This window comes from Pristiophorus japonicus, chromosome 15, assembly GCF_044704955.1.
Source record: "Pristiophorus japonicus isolate sPriJap1 chromosome 15, sPriJap1.hap1, whole genome shotgun sequence".
Classification (NCBI taxonomy): domain Eukaryota; kingdom Metazoa; phylum Chordata; class Chondrichthyes; family Pristiophoridae; genus Pristiophorus; species Pristiophorus japonicus.
This window is the reverse complement of record NC_091991.1, coordinates 147,549,601-147,566,084: the sequence shown is the minus strand read 5'-3', so window position 1 is coordinate 147,566,084 and position 16,484 is coordinate 147,549,601. Positions and strand designations below refer to the sequence as shown.

The window sequence follows — 16,484 nt, the reverse complement described above, 5'->3', positions numbered from 1 at the left end:
ACCATATGCACAACCATTCTAGGCCATTCCTTTACATCATGCACAAAACGTTCATTAGTTCTGTGTAAATCATATTGCAGTGCTTCTCTGTGTATTGCTTTGTTGTTTGGTGGTGGTGGTGGGGGCGGGTTGTAGATCAAATGCAATGCAATGAATGAGATGGAGTAGGCCCCCGGGGGATGAAACCATCAGGAAAAGAATGCGAGAGTGTTTAAACAAAAAGGTAACATCTCAAGAGAATTTTGTCTTGTCAATGTACAAAAGCATGTTCTATGAATTAAAAATTGATTATGCTTCCTTCAGGGCATTTCTTTTGCTGACTTCAAGATACTTTTATTTACTAACATAAGAAATAGGAGCAGGAGTAGGCCATTTGGCCCCTCGAGCTGCTCCGCCATTCAATAAGATCATGGCTAATCTGATCATGGACTCCCTATCCATATCTTCCTTTTTTCCCCTCTCCTCGATTCCTTTTGGTTTATAAAAATCGTTCCCACCAGAACAGAATAACGAAACATCATCGACTTTGGTTAAAAACACACACACACAGGCGGGCAAGATTATAACAAAATATAATGGTGGTCGGGGGGTGGGGCAAACAATGGTGGGCCATGAACTCTGACCCCTCAGTTCATCTATTCCATGAATGTCACTTTCCAGGACACTCATTAAAGTTGGACTTCCTCACTACCTGATTTGACAATTAGGGTCCATAACTTTGAGAATTCACTGAAATCACCAGTTCACCACGTAAACTAGCAATAGCCTTTCACATAGATGACATAATCTAGATTTGTGACCTGTATGCATTAAAAGATGTCGAGTTGCTTCCTCAGTCTGCAGTGTAATGAAAGATGTAGAAATCATTTTTTTAAAAAATGCAATCACTTTAAATTGAATTTGGTAAAATTTCCATTTTAACATTTACTGAATTAAGTGGAGTAAAGTATGACAGTTGTCTTTGCTGTCCAGTTTGGGGGCTACTTCTAATTTACACAGCAGTGGAGATATAAGTAAGTCAGTTGTTACCTGGATTGCGGTATTTTAGAATTGTTTTATGTGATAAACTCCCGGCCGGAATGCCAACGCCTGTTGAAATGCAGGTGTGGAAAAACAATTTGCTAAAAATTACACGTTGATTTTTACATTTCTCTCTGTTGAAAGCCTCCCAGACTGAAATGTTTACTGTGACAATTCACTTGACCAGTTTGACAAATGATTCCGAACAGATTACTCCAATTGCACCTGTCTCAGCATCTCTATCCTTTTCATGACTTACATTCTGATGCACTTTATCAAAAGATTATGATCTGGCGACCCGCTGTGTCCTGCTGATGAACTGGAACAAATGCTTCCAAGAAGAGTAATTAAAATCTATTTCCATCTGCTAACAGATAGGTTATGACTGGGAGGTAATGAGTGTCCACCGAACATTCCACTGCTTCTTGTGGACTAGACCATGGAAGATCAGTCTTCAGATTTTCACTATAATCAGGCAGCCTTTCAGTCGAATAGGAGTGTGATCCCACTGAGTGTCAGACTCTGCAAATTGGAGCAGGGGAATTGGTTCACTTTAAAAGGAGTTTCATAGTAGAGTGGCTGCATGCACTGTAATCCATTGCTGATGTGCTCAGGACAAGTGCCTTTCCATAATACACATGGGTTATTAAAATCATAAAATCGCCAATGGGTTTGTGACTGGGTTATCAGGATTTGTGCTTCATTTTAAAGAACAAACCGTCCACTTTTTCACTGAGTGATTGGGTGTAAACTGCTCAGGCAAGCTGGCAAAGGTACAGCAGTTCATCAGTAACAAGTACCCCTTAGCAACACCCATTTTGTGAAATGGCTTACGTGATTGAGCAATAACTAAGCAGTTCCATCTCCCGATGAAAACCGCAATTAAAAGGTTTCTCAGCTTTTTAATACAAGTTCAAAATTCATAACTGTGTGGAACGAGTCCAATCCACTTCTTAAATCAGTCGCTTAATGGTTACTTGAAGGCTTGTGCCTGGAATTTCTGCGGGGGTGTGGGCAGGGAGATCGGCAGAACTCCCAGGGAGGGGGCGGGGGTGGGGGAGAAGAGAGAGAAGGGGTCAAAGCTGACAGTTTACAAGGACACATAAGAGCACAGGTGTTTTCTTCAGGTAATAAATTGGAGAGCTTAAGGTGAGACTTCTAGTTTTGTGAGCTTTAGCACTGTACAAGACATGGTTCTAACAAGCTGGGTCACCAATACTGAACCCATTAAGAGCTACAGAAATCCATTGTGCAATACTGCAAACTGAACAAAGAACATAGGAACAAATATGACATATACTGGTCCTCTTCTCTGTATTATGTATTAAGCTCCCCCTCACTATTGAGAGATTGGAATACAGAGACACCATGATGATATGTGCCTGAATAACAATACTCTTATGCAACCACCCCATCCCCGCCCCGTTAAAAGATCTACATAGAAATTCTCGATCCCCACAGCCTTCCTTTAATACAGAAAACGTTTTTGCCTCCAGTTCTATTTGAAATACAAAAACTGTACAATGCAGAGGAAATGGTGAAAGCAAAGTTTATTCTTGGTTGGTGGGGCTGGGTCTCAGAGATTGTTGTCAAAATCTTCTTTGGTGGCTACATAGTTCTCTTTTGGCAAACCCTTGACAATGCCATTGCTTTCATTTAATCGTCGCACTCTGTAGGCCTCGTAATGGATCTTGTGTGTGACGTCTTTCAGATCCTGGAGGTGAGACCTTAAAGTACGAATAGAAACAGTTAGTTGCAACAAAGCTACTTCATAGGGGCAAAAAAAATAGGCTAGCATTAATACTTAAAAAAAAACAGGTGACATATAGGTACTGCATTTTACGTGATAATGCAATCCATATTTTGCATGAAATCGTCATCCAAAGCGCATTAATATTGCAGTTACACACACCATTCGGCTCCAGTGAAGTCAATGAAACAGAATATTGGCTGGGCGTGTAACAGGCGGGTGATGAGATACTGCCTGTTTGATGCTACAGCCCATGATGACTTTCTACCCCTGTGCCTCGAGAACACAGATCCGCAAGTTGTATTTAAATTCATTTAAACAGCTTCACAATTCATCGAGAGAAATATTCGCTATTTGTCTGAAGCTGATGCAGTGCGCACCTTAACTTGGGGTTAAATGATGCAATCTGCTAAATGTGATAAATATACATATGTTTATTGGTGATGTTGAAACATTCTGGCTGCCTACTGCCACTAAGTTGGTGAGACCTGCGTCACTTGTTGAGACACAAGGGCACCATGGGCTAGAACACAGTTTTAGGCTTTCTGTTTGTCATGAGCTTCCGACTACATATCTGCAGCATAACTATTTCCACCTCTGTAACATCGCCTGTCTCCGCCCTTGCCTCAGCTCACCTGTTACTAAAGCCCTCATCCATGCCCTTGTTATCTCTAGACTTAACTATTCCAATGCACTCCTGGCTGGCCTCCCACATTCTACCCTACTCCATGGCCTCACCCCTCCCTCCCTCTATAATCTCCTCCAACCACCCCCCACGTCTGTGCTCCTCTAATTCTGCCCTCTTGAGCATCCCTGATTTTAATTGCTCAACCATTGGTGGCCGTGCCTTCTGTTGCCTAGGCCCTAAGCTCTGGAATTCCCTACCATAACCCCTCTGCCTCTCTACCTCTCTACCTCTCTTTCCTCCTTTATGATGCTCCTCAAAACCCACCTCTTTGAACAAGCTTTTCTAATTTCTCCTTATGTGGTTTGGTGTCAAAATTTGTGTCTTATAATACTCCTGTGAAGCACCTTGGGACATTTTACTATGTTAAAGGTGCTATATAAATACAAGTTGTTGTTGTAAAGTTGTCACTCAATTTCACTCCTCATTCTTGGTACTTTTCCATTATCTGTTTGCCTCCCTGGATACTTTCCTCCACTATTTCAGTGCCAACTTCACTGACGTAGCGCCAGTCTGTTGCAATAACATGCCAATAAATCCCTGCTGGAGCTGGTAAACCATTGAACCACAGTCAGAGGCCATTTGCCCATTGTGACTATGCTGGCACGATGCGAGAGTAATCCAAAGTGAATCCCACTGTCCTCCTCGCTCCCCTTCGCCCTGTATCTTCCTCAACTTCAAGTTTTGAATATCTGTGAATTTAAAGACTTCTTCTAACATTAGCCATCCCTCCGCCCAGCAATGTGCACTGGTGGTAATGCTGAGAATGCTTCATATCCTGCATTTGCAGATCACTGAAGAATATTCAAAACCTCTTCCGTGTGCTAAAATCTGCCAGCATCTAATCCAGACATGAATTGTTCTGTGATTATCACAATGAAGCACCTCACTTATAAGGAGTATTATTGTACTATTGTATTAGCAAGGAATGGCCATCTCTACCAATGAAAAGTTCGTTAGCCCCATTATCAGAATGCAACTTCCCCCCCTCCAGACCCGTACAAAAATGCATGTCCTGATTGTGATTGATCATCAAAGGCATGCACAACTGATGGAATTAAAATGAATAAGGTGTGGTTAGGAAGTCACTTGACCAGCTCAGATCTTTATCAAAGTGCAGCACTGTTTTATTAGTTATTGTGGCTGGAGAACCTGTTCTTATAGCCCAAGGGCTTAATCCATGATCAACGCACGTTGCACCTGACCCCAATTATCTCCATTGTAAAAACAACATCCTCCCTCACTCCTCTCAAAACCTTTGGTCCGGATGTGATTTAAAAAAAAATCGAAGTAGAAATGTCTATTTTTACACATGTCTTTTCCTCAAAAAGATCCTATTTTATATCATGTTTAAACATTTTTGAAGCAATTCATATATGATTATAGAAGGTGCACTGTAAACCTTAATGCTCTTGTTTGTGTTTCAAAGAATCCAATTGAACAGCGGATTCTTAAGAACATAAGAAATAGGAGCAGGAGTCGACTCATTCAGCCCCTCAAGCCTGCTCCGCTATTCAATAAGATCATGGATGATCTGATCTCGGCCTCAACTCCACTTCCCTGCCTCTTACAGGATTTTGATGAGGGGCTTTTAGAAAAGTAAATAAACAGTTACAAATTATCCTTCAGAAGTGGCGAAGAGATCAAATGGAATCCTCTTTGTTGCACTGTAATTAAAATCCCAGCTGAAAAACCTTCCCTCTTTGGACCCATTAATCTGAACACTCCAGGGGTGATTAGACTGTAACAGTACTGGTCTGATGTTTTGCTGCACTGAAATATAAATAAATCTACAAAGGGAGATGCGGCCATCTGACTGACAAGGATTAGTCCAACCAAATAAAACCCTAAAAATTGAAACTCTGCTTTGCCTTTCAATGATGGTCACAATTCAGTATTTTCATTGGATGTTTTTGTTTGTGTATTTATCCGTCTTCCTCCGCCCCATTCTGTGCTGAGCACTATTCTTAATCCTCTGGACTGAGAGTTGGGAATTGCACGTCAAACTCGTCTTTTCCCTTTCTTTCCCAGCAGGAAGCCCCATGACTGTCACGTGACACGTCCCCAGATGGAACGGCTGAGACTGCGAGCTCACCCTGAGTGATGAGTACACACATACATTATATATATAATATTTGTTTTGCAGCAAATTCCAATGAAAAGGAAATTCGGGCAGAGTGTAAAACAGGCGGCTGATTCACTAAAGAAAGACTTGCATTTATATAGCGCCTTTCACGATCACTGGATGTCTCAAAGCGCCTTTACAGCCAATTAAGTACTTTTTGAAGTGTAATCACGCTTGTAAATGTAGGAAATGCAGCAGCCAATTTGTGCACAGCAAGCTCCCACAAACAGCAATGTGATAATGACCAGAAAATCCATTGATTGAGGGATAAATATTGGCCAGGACACTGGGGAGAATGCCCTTGCTCTTCTTCAAAATAGTGCCATGGAACCTTATCGGTCCACCTGAAAGATGCCACCTCAGACAGAGCAGCACTCCGTCAGCACTGCACTGGAGTGTCAGCCTAGATTTATGTGCTCAAGTGCCTGGAATGGGACTTGAACCCACAACCTTCTGACTCAGAGGCGAGGGTGCTACCCACTGAGCCACTGGCTGACACTATCACCCATTGGGCTCTACCATCCCAAACCGATTTCCAACCAGCTAAGTTATTTTCATTTGTTTCCAGCCATTAGCAGGGTTATACTGTCGAGGGTAAGCTTTATGTTGAGCGGAAGGTTATGCTGTGTTCAAAGGAATGAGGTATGTTTGCACTGAAGCAGAGATTTTGAGTGCTCAGTCTGTAACATCAGGTCCAATGCGTTGATCATCACATGTTGTTAAGGCACATAATAGTTACGAGGAAATACAAGCCCAAAGAATGCAAACTTTTCTGTTTCTGAAGAACACTGTAAATTTTATGCTAGGTCATGAGATGATCCCTGGATTATATACACTATAGACATTAATGTGTGGATAAATTTTTTGCTAAATTTTCCTGCACCGCTTTTTTCTATTGACTTCTATCTTTCACATGTCTTTGGAAATTCCTTTCTATTCTGTAACAGACAATGACATGCGAGGTATGTGGGCAGTTATTACAGTAACAGACACCGCGATACACATGAGGTATTAGGGCAGGTACTACAGTAACAGATAATGAGGCACATGAGATTTTGGGGCTGTTAACAGAAACAGATACATTGATATGTAGGACTTATTGGGGTAGTTAATACAGTAACAGACACCGCGATACACATGAGGTATTAGGGCAGGTATTACAGTAACAGATAGTGACACACATGAGTTATTGGGGCTGTTAATACAGTAACAGACACACAGTGACACATGAGGTAGAGGGGGCAACTATATAGTGAATCACACAAGTAACTTTTTCAAGTCCCACACTTACACATCTTGTACCTTCTGTGCAAGTTTGAACTTAAAATGTGATTCTGTTTCATAATCTCCTAATAATCACTTGTAACATTCTTGTGGCATCATTTTACTTTTGGTAAAAATGTTTTCATGCGACAAGCCTATGCTTTCGTTTCATTTTATTCACTATTTTATTCATTTAAATTTCTAGCTGAAAATAAGCGTAAATCAATTTTTATCTCTAAGAGACATGAACTAGGTTAAACTGGTTCTCATGCCTTCCACTCATGTATTGGCTGGTAATTCAATACATAAAACACTGGAAGACATGGGTCTTCTGTTTGAGCACTTTATAGTCTCTTGTGAATTTTCATAAGAATTATTTCCCTACTTAATTTAAGATATAGTGGGCTAAAGAAAACTCCCTTACTGCTCCGTTATATCAGCAGTTTTACATTTAAACAGGAAAACCATCAGTGAGGACATCTTTCAAGGAAATTATATTGAAGGCACAGAATGTTGAAAAATTAATTTGCGGGTAATTAACTTATTAAATGTGCTTCCTGTCTTAGTACATGGTGAATCCTGTACAAATGATTAACTGCATTAAATAGTCACTTATTTGGAACAGTATTGAAGTCAGAAATTATTTTTCTCCCCCACTAATCCACGTAATCCTCCTTGGGTGAGAGTGTTAAGCCCAGTTTGCAGAGATTGAATCCAGATAGCGAATTGGTTTTACCGAAATACGAGGGCGGGGGGGGGGATCACTCCGATAACGTGGGGGAAGCTCATGGATTCTCAACCCTTCGCTCCACGTTGGGAATGCACGGAGCTTGCAATGTAGCTATGGGACCACCATCTCAGATATCCGTAAAAACCATAAACAATCAGCCCTCCTCCCTGGGCAGGCATCTTCAGTCAGTCTGGAGAGGGACTACTGAACAAAGGCTTCAGAGTTTTGTACCGATGTTTTCATCTTTTACATTACGTATGCCTAATGCATTCTAACATCTGGCATGCTCGTCACCCCCTACCTTCTGTCTCGGGGTGGAGGAGGGGGAGGATCTGTATAAAAGGGCAGGAACGCTTACAATTCCAAAAAAGGCTTAGGGAATACTACATCAACACAGGCGTAATCAAGACACTCTGCAACTGAACGTGTAGCGAACTACAGTTGGGTGGGCAGGTCACAAGAATCTTAAACACAAAAAATTACAGGCAGGGAACGTGATCAACAGCTGAGTATATCTGACGATCCTTCTGTTGTCGAGGGAAAGTATACAGAGAGGGGACACAAAGAAAGGTCTTGTCTACAACAAAATGTGTGCTTCATCCGCTAACCTATTCGGAATAATTTGAACCATTTGAGCCTTTAGCATATGAGACAAGTAACCCTCATGAGAAACTGTACCATCTTTTTATATTTGAGGCTGGCAGGAAGATCACTGCCGAGTAATATACAGAATGTGGGTGGTTGGGAGTGAGTAGTAAGCATGTAGTTTAATCTCTGGTGTGAGGCTCTCAAGGTTTATAGACATAGTGTGACGAGCATTCAATCTCTACCAGATGAGATCGCCTATATTTTAAGTTTTCAATAGTTAAAAGTGAAAGGGAGTATTTAAAGGGAAAGAAGACCTCCAAGCAGGTGTTTTGATCTTGTGCCCAAAGTGTTTCAATTGCTACATGTTGTTAAAAGTCATCACCTGTCTGCAGAGCAAAAGTTAAAGAGTGGCTGAAATGAGGATTTATCTGTTAAATATTTGCCAAATATCTAATTGATTAAATGCAAACAACTCCAGTTTGATGCACTCCAGCTTCCTGTGTAGTCCGTGCCTTAAAAAAGATGAGGTTTTTGTGAAGTAAGTCAGTAAAAACAAAATGTGTGTGAAAGACATTGGAGACATCAATAAAGAGAGGAGAGATTTTCAGAAAGGATCGCTCAGCGTAATACAGATAGCACAAGTAGTTGTTTGTGGCCGTCAGAGAGAGCAAAAAGAACACAAGGATCAAAGCCGACATGGGGTTACAGGAAGAGGCATTTATCATCAAGCAAGCAATGCCATGGAAGATGAATTAGAATGTAATACATTGAATGTTACACGCTATAGCATTTCCGTCATAAAATAACATATCCTCCGACTCACTAAGCAAAACCACAGGAGATTAGCTAGTTATTATTGGATTTAATAGGCTTAAAAATTGGCACTGTGGGAATGTCTTCATACTACAGGAGTGAATAAGGTCAGATGGTTTTATTTATACCGGACGGTACTTGTATGACACAGCCTTCTATATCTGCAAAACCCACGCATCAGAAGTTAGCAGTATTAGCACAATGTAAAAATCATTTTCAATACACGGTCTAATGAAGGATTTGAGTTTCCTCTTACCATTAATTCCACATTCATTTCACTACTGTGCCAAAGGGTGCATAATCAAAATAGAACTTAACATTTTGAAGATTAGAAAGGTTACTTTAATTAGGCTTCCCCCTTTATTCTGTGATTAGCAGATGGCTGATGAATGCATAATACTTGATTGGAGCGTACGACAAAGGTTTAATTGCCTGCAGTCAGAATCAGGGGAAGTCATAACGGGGAACAAAGAAATGGCGGACCAATTGAACAAGTACTTTGGTTCGGTATTCACTGAGGAGGACACAAACAACCTTCCGGATATAAAAGGGGTCGGAGGGTCTAGTAAGGAGGAGGAACTGAGGGAAATCCTTATTAGTCGGGAAATTGTGTTGGGGAAATTGATGGGATTGAAGGCCGATAAATCCCCAGGGCCTGATGGACTGCATCCCAGAGTACTTAAGGAGGTGGCCTTGGAAATAGTGGATGCATTGACAGTCATTTTCCAACATTTCATTGACTCTGGATCAGTTCCTATGGAGTGGAGGGTAGCCAATGTAACCCCACTTTTTAAAAAAGGAGGGAGAGAGAAAACAGGGAATTACAGACCGGTCAACCTGACATCGGTAGTGGGTAAAATGATGGAATCAATTATTAAGGATGTCATAGCAGTGCATTTGGAAAGAGGTGATATGATAGGTCCAAGTCAGCATGGATTTGTGAAAGGGAAATCATGCTTGACAAATCTTCTGGAATTTTTTGAGGATGTTTCCAGTAGAGTGGACTTTCAGAAGGCTTTCGACAAGGTCCCACACAAGAGATTAATGTGCAAAGTTAAAGCACATGGGATTGGGGGTAGTGTGCTGACATGGATTGAGAACTGGTTGTCAGACAGGAAGCAAAGAGTAGGAGTAAATGGGGACTTTTCAGAATGGCAGGCAGTGACTAGTGGGGTACCGCAAGGTTCTGTGCTGGGGCCCCAGCTGTTTACACTGTACATTAATGATTTAGATGAGGGGATTAAATGTAGTATCTCCAAATTTGCGGATGACACTAAGTTGGGTGGCAGTGTGAGCTGCGAGGAGGATTCTATGAGGCTGCAGAGCGACTTGGATAGGTTAGGTGAGTGGGCAAATGCATGACAGATGAAGTATAATGTGGATAAATGTGAGGTTATCCACTTTGGTGGTAAAAACAGAGAGACAGACTATTATCTGAATGGTGACAGATTAGGAAAAGGGGAGGTGCAAAGAGACCTGGGTGTCATGGTACATCAGTCATTGAAGGTTGGCATGCAGGTACAGCAGGCGGTTAAGAAAGCAAATGGCATGTTGGCCTTCATAGCGAGGGAATTTGAGTACAAGGGCAGGGAGGTGTTGCTACAATTGTACAGGGCCTTGGTGAGGCCACACCTGGAGTATTGTGTACAGTTTTGGTCTCCTAACCTGAGGAAGGACATTCTTGCTATTGAGGGAGTGCAGCGAAGGTTCACCAGACTGATTCCCGGGATGGCGGGACTGACCTATCAAGAAAGACTGGATCAACTGGGCTTGTATTCACTGGAGTTCAGAAGAATGAGAGGGGACCTCATAGAAACGTTTAAAATTCTGACGGGGTTAGACAGGTTAGATGCAGGAAGAATGTTCCCAATGTTGGGGAAGTCCAGAACCAGGGGACACAGTTTAAGGATAAGGGGGAAGCCATTTAGGACCGAGATGGAGGAGGAATTTCTTCACCCAGAGAGTGGTGAACCTGTGGAATTCTCTACCACAGAAAGTTGTTGAGGCCAATTCACTAAATATATTCAAAAAGGAGTTAGATGAAGTCCTTACTACTAGGGGAATCAAGGGGTATGGTGAGAAAGCAGGAATGGGGTACTGAAGTTTCATGTTCAGCCATGAACTCATTGAATGGCGGTGCAGGCTAGAAGGGCCGAATGGCCTACTCCTGCACCTATTTTCTATGTTTCTAAATGATTGAATAGTGCACGGATAGCTACATTTTACATTCACCAATATTCCTTTCCCCAAGAAGGTGAGAGAAGCTATAATATTCCATTCTAGCCATTTACATCCCCTTGATCCTTTTCCCGCCCGAGACTACCCAAAGCTGTTCCCAGCCTCCAGAACCTTGCCTAAATGACCACTGATCAGTGGAAATTTTGGATTCTTTACTTTGAGAAAATAAATAGAAGCAGCCAACATGGACTTTATAAGGGAAGATTGCACTTGACAAACCTGATAAGAGTTCTTTGAGGGGGTGAAAAATATGGTGGATGGGAGAATTCCAGTAGATGTGTTGTACATAGACTTTCAGAAAGCCTTTGACAAGGTATCAAGTAGGAGACTACTGGAGGAGATTAAGGGGCATGGAATTGAGGCATGGTACAAAACGGGGTGTAAAAACTGTCTAGAAACGACAGCAGTTAAGGGTAGTTTCTCACAGTGGTTGGACGTGGGCAGCATTATGTGCCAGGAACACTTCTGTTCAATGATTTGGATATAGGGCTAGAGGGGACGGTGTCCACATGTGAAGATGATACAAAATAAGAGGCATAGTAAATAATTCTGAGGACCAAAGGAAGCTGATGGAATGGGCAAAAAGTGGCAGATGGATTTCAATATCAATAAATGTGATGTAGTTCATTTTGGTTAAAGAAAAGTAATAATTATATTTTGAATGGGGAGGTGGAAATCAGGTGAGGGATTTGGGGGTTCAGGATGACAAGACTTTAAAAGCAGCACTTCAAATGGATATGGTCATAAAGAAAGTTAATGGAATATTGGGTTTTATGGCAAGCGGCATAGAATCTAAAAGTTGAGATATAATGGTGAATTAATATAAAACCTTAAGACCACAGTTGGAGTACTGTATGCTGTTGTGGGCACCACAGTATAGGAAGGATGTTGAGGCAATGGTGAGGTTACAGCACAGATTCACTGGAAAGCTGTAAATATGAGCAAATAAAAATAAGAAAATACTTGAAAAATTGGACGGATGAGATTATTTGGTGATTTGGTAGGAGAGGTTTAAAATGATGAAGGGATGGGACAGAGTAAATAGAACAGACTACTTCCAGTGATTGAGGGGTCTAAAAACAAGGAGATACAGATGAAGTGTTAGTGATTTAGGACAATCCTTTTACGTGGAAAGTTATGCGGCTGTGAAATGCCATATCAGAGTTAGTGATTGAAGCAGAGACCACGTCAATATTTAATAATAGGTTAGATAGATGATTTAGATGATTGAAGGAAAGGGGGAAATAAAGGAATATGGGAACGGAGTGAGCACACAAAATGAGCACCACTGATCATATAGGGGACAAACCACAACATGGACTGGTTGGGACGAACGGCCTATTTCTATGTTGAAATTCTATGTAATTTACAGGTGGCTGCTTTGAATATCTCAGTCAGCAAAGTGGCTGGCTGGAGAATTCCTGAGTACTGAAACATAGAAATATAGAAAATAGGTGCAGGAGTAGGCCATTCGGCCCTTCGAGCCTGCACCACCAATGGCTGATCATTCACCTCAGTACCCCTTTCCCGCTTTCTCTCCATATCCCTCGATCCCTTTAGCCGTAAGGGCCATATCTAACTCCCTTTTGAATATATCCAATCAACTGGCATCAACAACTCTCTGCAGCAGGGAATTCCACAGGTTAACAACTCTGAGTGAAGAAGTTTCTCCTCATCTCAGTCCTACATAGCCTACCCCTTATTGTTAGACTATGTCCCCTGGTTCTGGACTTCCCCAACATCGGGAACATTCTTCCCACATCTAACCTGTCCAGTCCCGTCAGAATCTTATATGTTTCTATGAGATCCCCTCTCATCCTTCTAAACTCCAATGTATAAGGGCCAGTCGATCCAGTCTCTCCTCATATGTCAGTCCAGCTATCCCGGGAATCAGTCTGGTGAATCTTCGCTGCACTCCCTCAATAGCAAGAATGTCCTTCCTCAGATTAGGAGACCAAAACTGAACACAATATTCCAGGTGAGGCCTCACCAAGGCCTTGTACAGCTGCAGTAAGACCTCCCTGCTCCTATACTCAAATCCCCTAGCTATGAAGGCCAACATTCTATTTGCCTTCTTCACCGCCTGCTGTACCTGCATGCCAACTTTCAATGGCCGATGAACCATGACACCCAGGTTTCGTTGCATTTCCCCTTTTCCTAATCTGCCGCCATTCAGATAATATTCTGTCTTCGTGTTTTTGCCCCCAAAGTAGATAACCTCACATTTATCCACATTATACTGCATCTGCCATACATTTGCTCACTCACCTAACCTGTCCAAGTCACCCTGCAGCCTCTTAGCGTCCTCCTCACAGCTCACACTGCTACCCAGTTTAGTGTCATCTGCAAACTTGGAGATATTACACTCAATTCCTTCATCTAAATCATTAATGTATATTGTAAAGTGTTGGAGTCCCAGCACTGAGCCCTGTGGCACTCCACTAGTCACTGCCTGCCATTCTGAAAAGGACCCATTTATCCCAACTCTCTACTTCCTGTCTGCCAACCAGTTCGCTATCCACGTCAGTACATTACCCCCATGTGCTTTGATTTTACACATCAATCTCTTGTGTGGGGCCTTGTCAAAAGCCTTTTGAAAGTCCAAATACACCACATCTACTGGTTCTCCCTTGTCCACTCTACCAGTTACATCCTCAAAAAATTCCAGAAGATTTGTCAAGCATGATTTCCCTTTCATAAATCCATGCTGACTTGGACCGATCCTGTCACTGCTTTCCAAATGCGCTGCTATTTCATCTTTAATAATTGATTCCAACATTTTCCCCACTACTGATGTCAGGCTAACCGGTCTATAATTACCCGTTTACTCTCTCCCTCTGTTTTTAAAAAGTCCTCGGCTGCTTCAATATGGTGTTGTTTAGCTTGGATTCCAGGAGACCATTTGCCCGTAAATCAGCCGTGGACATTTACACTGCTAAATTTGGATCCTCTATCCCAACGGCAGGATTGCAGACCCACAAAAAAAAACTGAGCCTGCTCCCAGAATACCGAAGCCAGACTTAGCGCTGTAAACACCAAGACCTCAGTCTCGAGGCTCTTGGAGTCTGAATTACAACCGTGCCATAGCCAGTGGTCATAGCCAGTGCCAAGAGCCGTCATTCATCAACATTACTGCTGGACAAGACATATGCCAGTGATAACACCTGCATTATGTCTGAAAGCAATGCAATTCAAATGAGTATCTTTAATGTACTTGTAACTGCTTGTGATGCTTCTTTGTTTCTGTGATAACATACCAATGAACTTCATTCTCACTGTTATCTCTCAGTGTTAGAATAAGGAGTTATACTGCAGCATTTTTAAGAGAATTTAAAACCTTGGGTATGTTACATCAGGTTGGCTGGCTGCTTTGTTTGCTAATGGTATTGGCTGGCCTTGAATCAAGCTTTGTTTGTATTTGTAGTCTATTGAGCACTGCACATGCATAGAGTACTTTACTGTACCATACATGTGCATGTGTATGCTGTGTTTAGAGGCAAATTTACTTCCATTTACTGACTTGCAATTGATGTATTTAATAATACAGGTGATAGATAAAGGCCTGAGTTTTGTGGTAGGATAGCAAGTGAATTAAATTTATTGGTCATTAATTAGTTGGCTGATGTTAAATTATGGAAGAGCTTGGGCCCACAAAATCTACCTTTTTGAAATAAGATTCACATTATCGTGGCAGAAACAATCAATTTGGTTTAAAACAAGTCAACATACAGCCATGGGCAAAGGAAATTTGATATCCCAAGGCTTAGATTGCAATAGAAGAAAAAGTACTTCAAATATTACTGACAGTATCCAGACACGCTCCTTTACAGGAGATCAATTCCATCTGTTTGAACTTTTACCACCAAAAAAAAATGATCAGGATTTTCCTGTATTGAAAAAGTGTGTGGAAAAGACCACAGGCCTTAATGAAACCACTATAGGGGATCGCTTTGCTGTTAAATCCGTATTTATGTAAGTTAACAGCAAAACTAACAGTTTGCCTTGAAGTTCCATATACATCTGAAAACAATTAAAACAGAATTATAGAGACTCTGCTTCGAGTGGGAAAACAAACAGGGCCGAAACATTGAAAAACATTCCAGACTGCTGGAGAATTAGGGCACCATAAGTTTTATTAACTGTTGTAGATTTCAACATCTATCTATATGTCAATATATATTTTACTTCATTAGCTTTAAAGCACTTTGGGACATTGAGGTTGTGAAAGGCGCTGTATAAATGCATGTCTTCCTTTTATATAAGTTAAAGTCTGTATCTAGCATGCATCTCTAGCGTCACACCTCAAAGCATCATGTGCCTACGGGGCAAGAAATTGTAATAGTTTCAGTGACCACCAATGTTCATTCTTATTTTTTTGGGGGGTGCACAGCCCCTATGTATCTTCATGCTGCAATTGTAACAGTTGGAGTCCATTATTAAAGAAGCAGTAGCAGGACATTTGGAAAAGCAAAATTCGGTCAGGCAGAGTCAGCATGGATTTATGAAGGGGAAGTCATGTTTGACAAATTTGCTGGAGTTCTTTGAGGATGTAACGAACAGGGTGGGATAAAGGGGAACCAGTGGATGTGGTGTATTTGGACTTGCAGAAGGCATTTGACAAGGTGCCACATAAAAGGTTACTGCACAAGATAAAAGTTCACGGGGTTGGGGTAATATATTAGCATGGATAGAGGATTGGCTAGTCAGGATAAATGGTTCATTCTCTGATTGGCAAACAGTAACTAGTGCGGTGCCGCAGGGATCAGTGCTGGGACCCCAACTATTTACAATCTATATTAATGACTTGGAAGGAGGGACTGAGTGTAACGTAGCCAAGTTTGCTGACAATACAAAGATGGGAGGAAAAGCAATGTGTGAGGAGGACACACAAAAAAATCTGCAGGTTAAGTGAGTGGGCAAAAATTTGGCAGATGGAGTATAATTTCGGAAAGTGCGAGGTCATGCACTTTGGCAGAAAAAAAATCAAAGAGCAAGTTATTATTTAAATGGAGAATGATTGCAAAGTGCCGAAGTACAGCGGGACCTGGGGGTACTTGTGCATGAAACACAAAAGGATAGTATGCAGGTACAGCAAGTGATCAGGAAGGCCAATGGTATCTTGGCCTTTATTGCAAAGGGGATGGAGTATAAAAGCAGGGAAGTCTTGCTACAGTTATACAGGGTATTGGTGAGGCCACACCTGGAATACTGTGTGCAGTTTTGGTTTCCATATTTACGAAAGGATATACTTGCTTTGGAGGCAGTTCAGAAA

The 16,484-nt window shown here is 41.6% G+C and overlaps 1 protein-coding gene across 8 annotated transcripts in view; it reads right to left on the bottom strand.

The window, feature by feature from the left end:
• Positions 1-1,624: 1,624 nt before the first annotated feature.
• Positions 1,625-16,484, bottom strand: part of septin12 (septin 12) — a 429,590-nt gene continuing 414,730 nt past the window's right edge. For all 8 annotated transcript variants that reach the window (XM_070901064.1, XM_070901066.1, XM_070901070.1 and 5 more), the window contains one exon: positions 1,625-2,747. In XM_070901064.1, the coding sequence (XP_070757165.1) occupies positions 2,597-2,747 (151 nt within the window). In that variant the 3' untranslated portion in view covers positions 1,625-2,596. The remainder of the gene's footprint in view (positions 2,748-16,484) is intronic.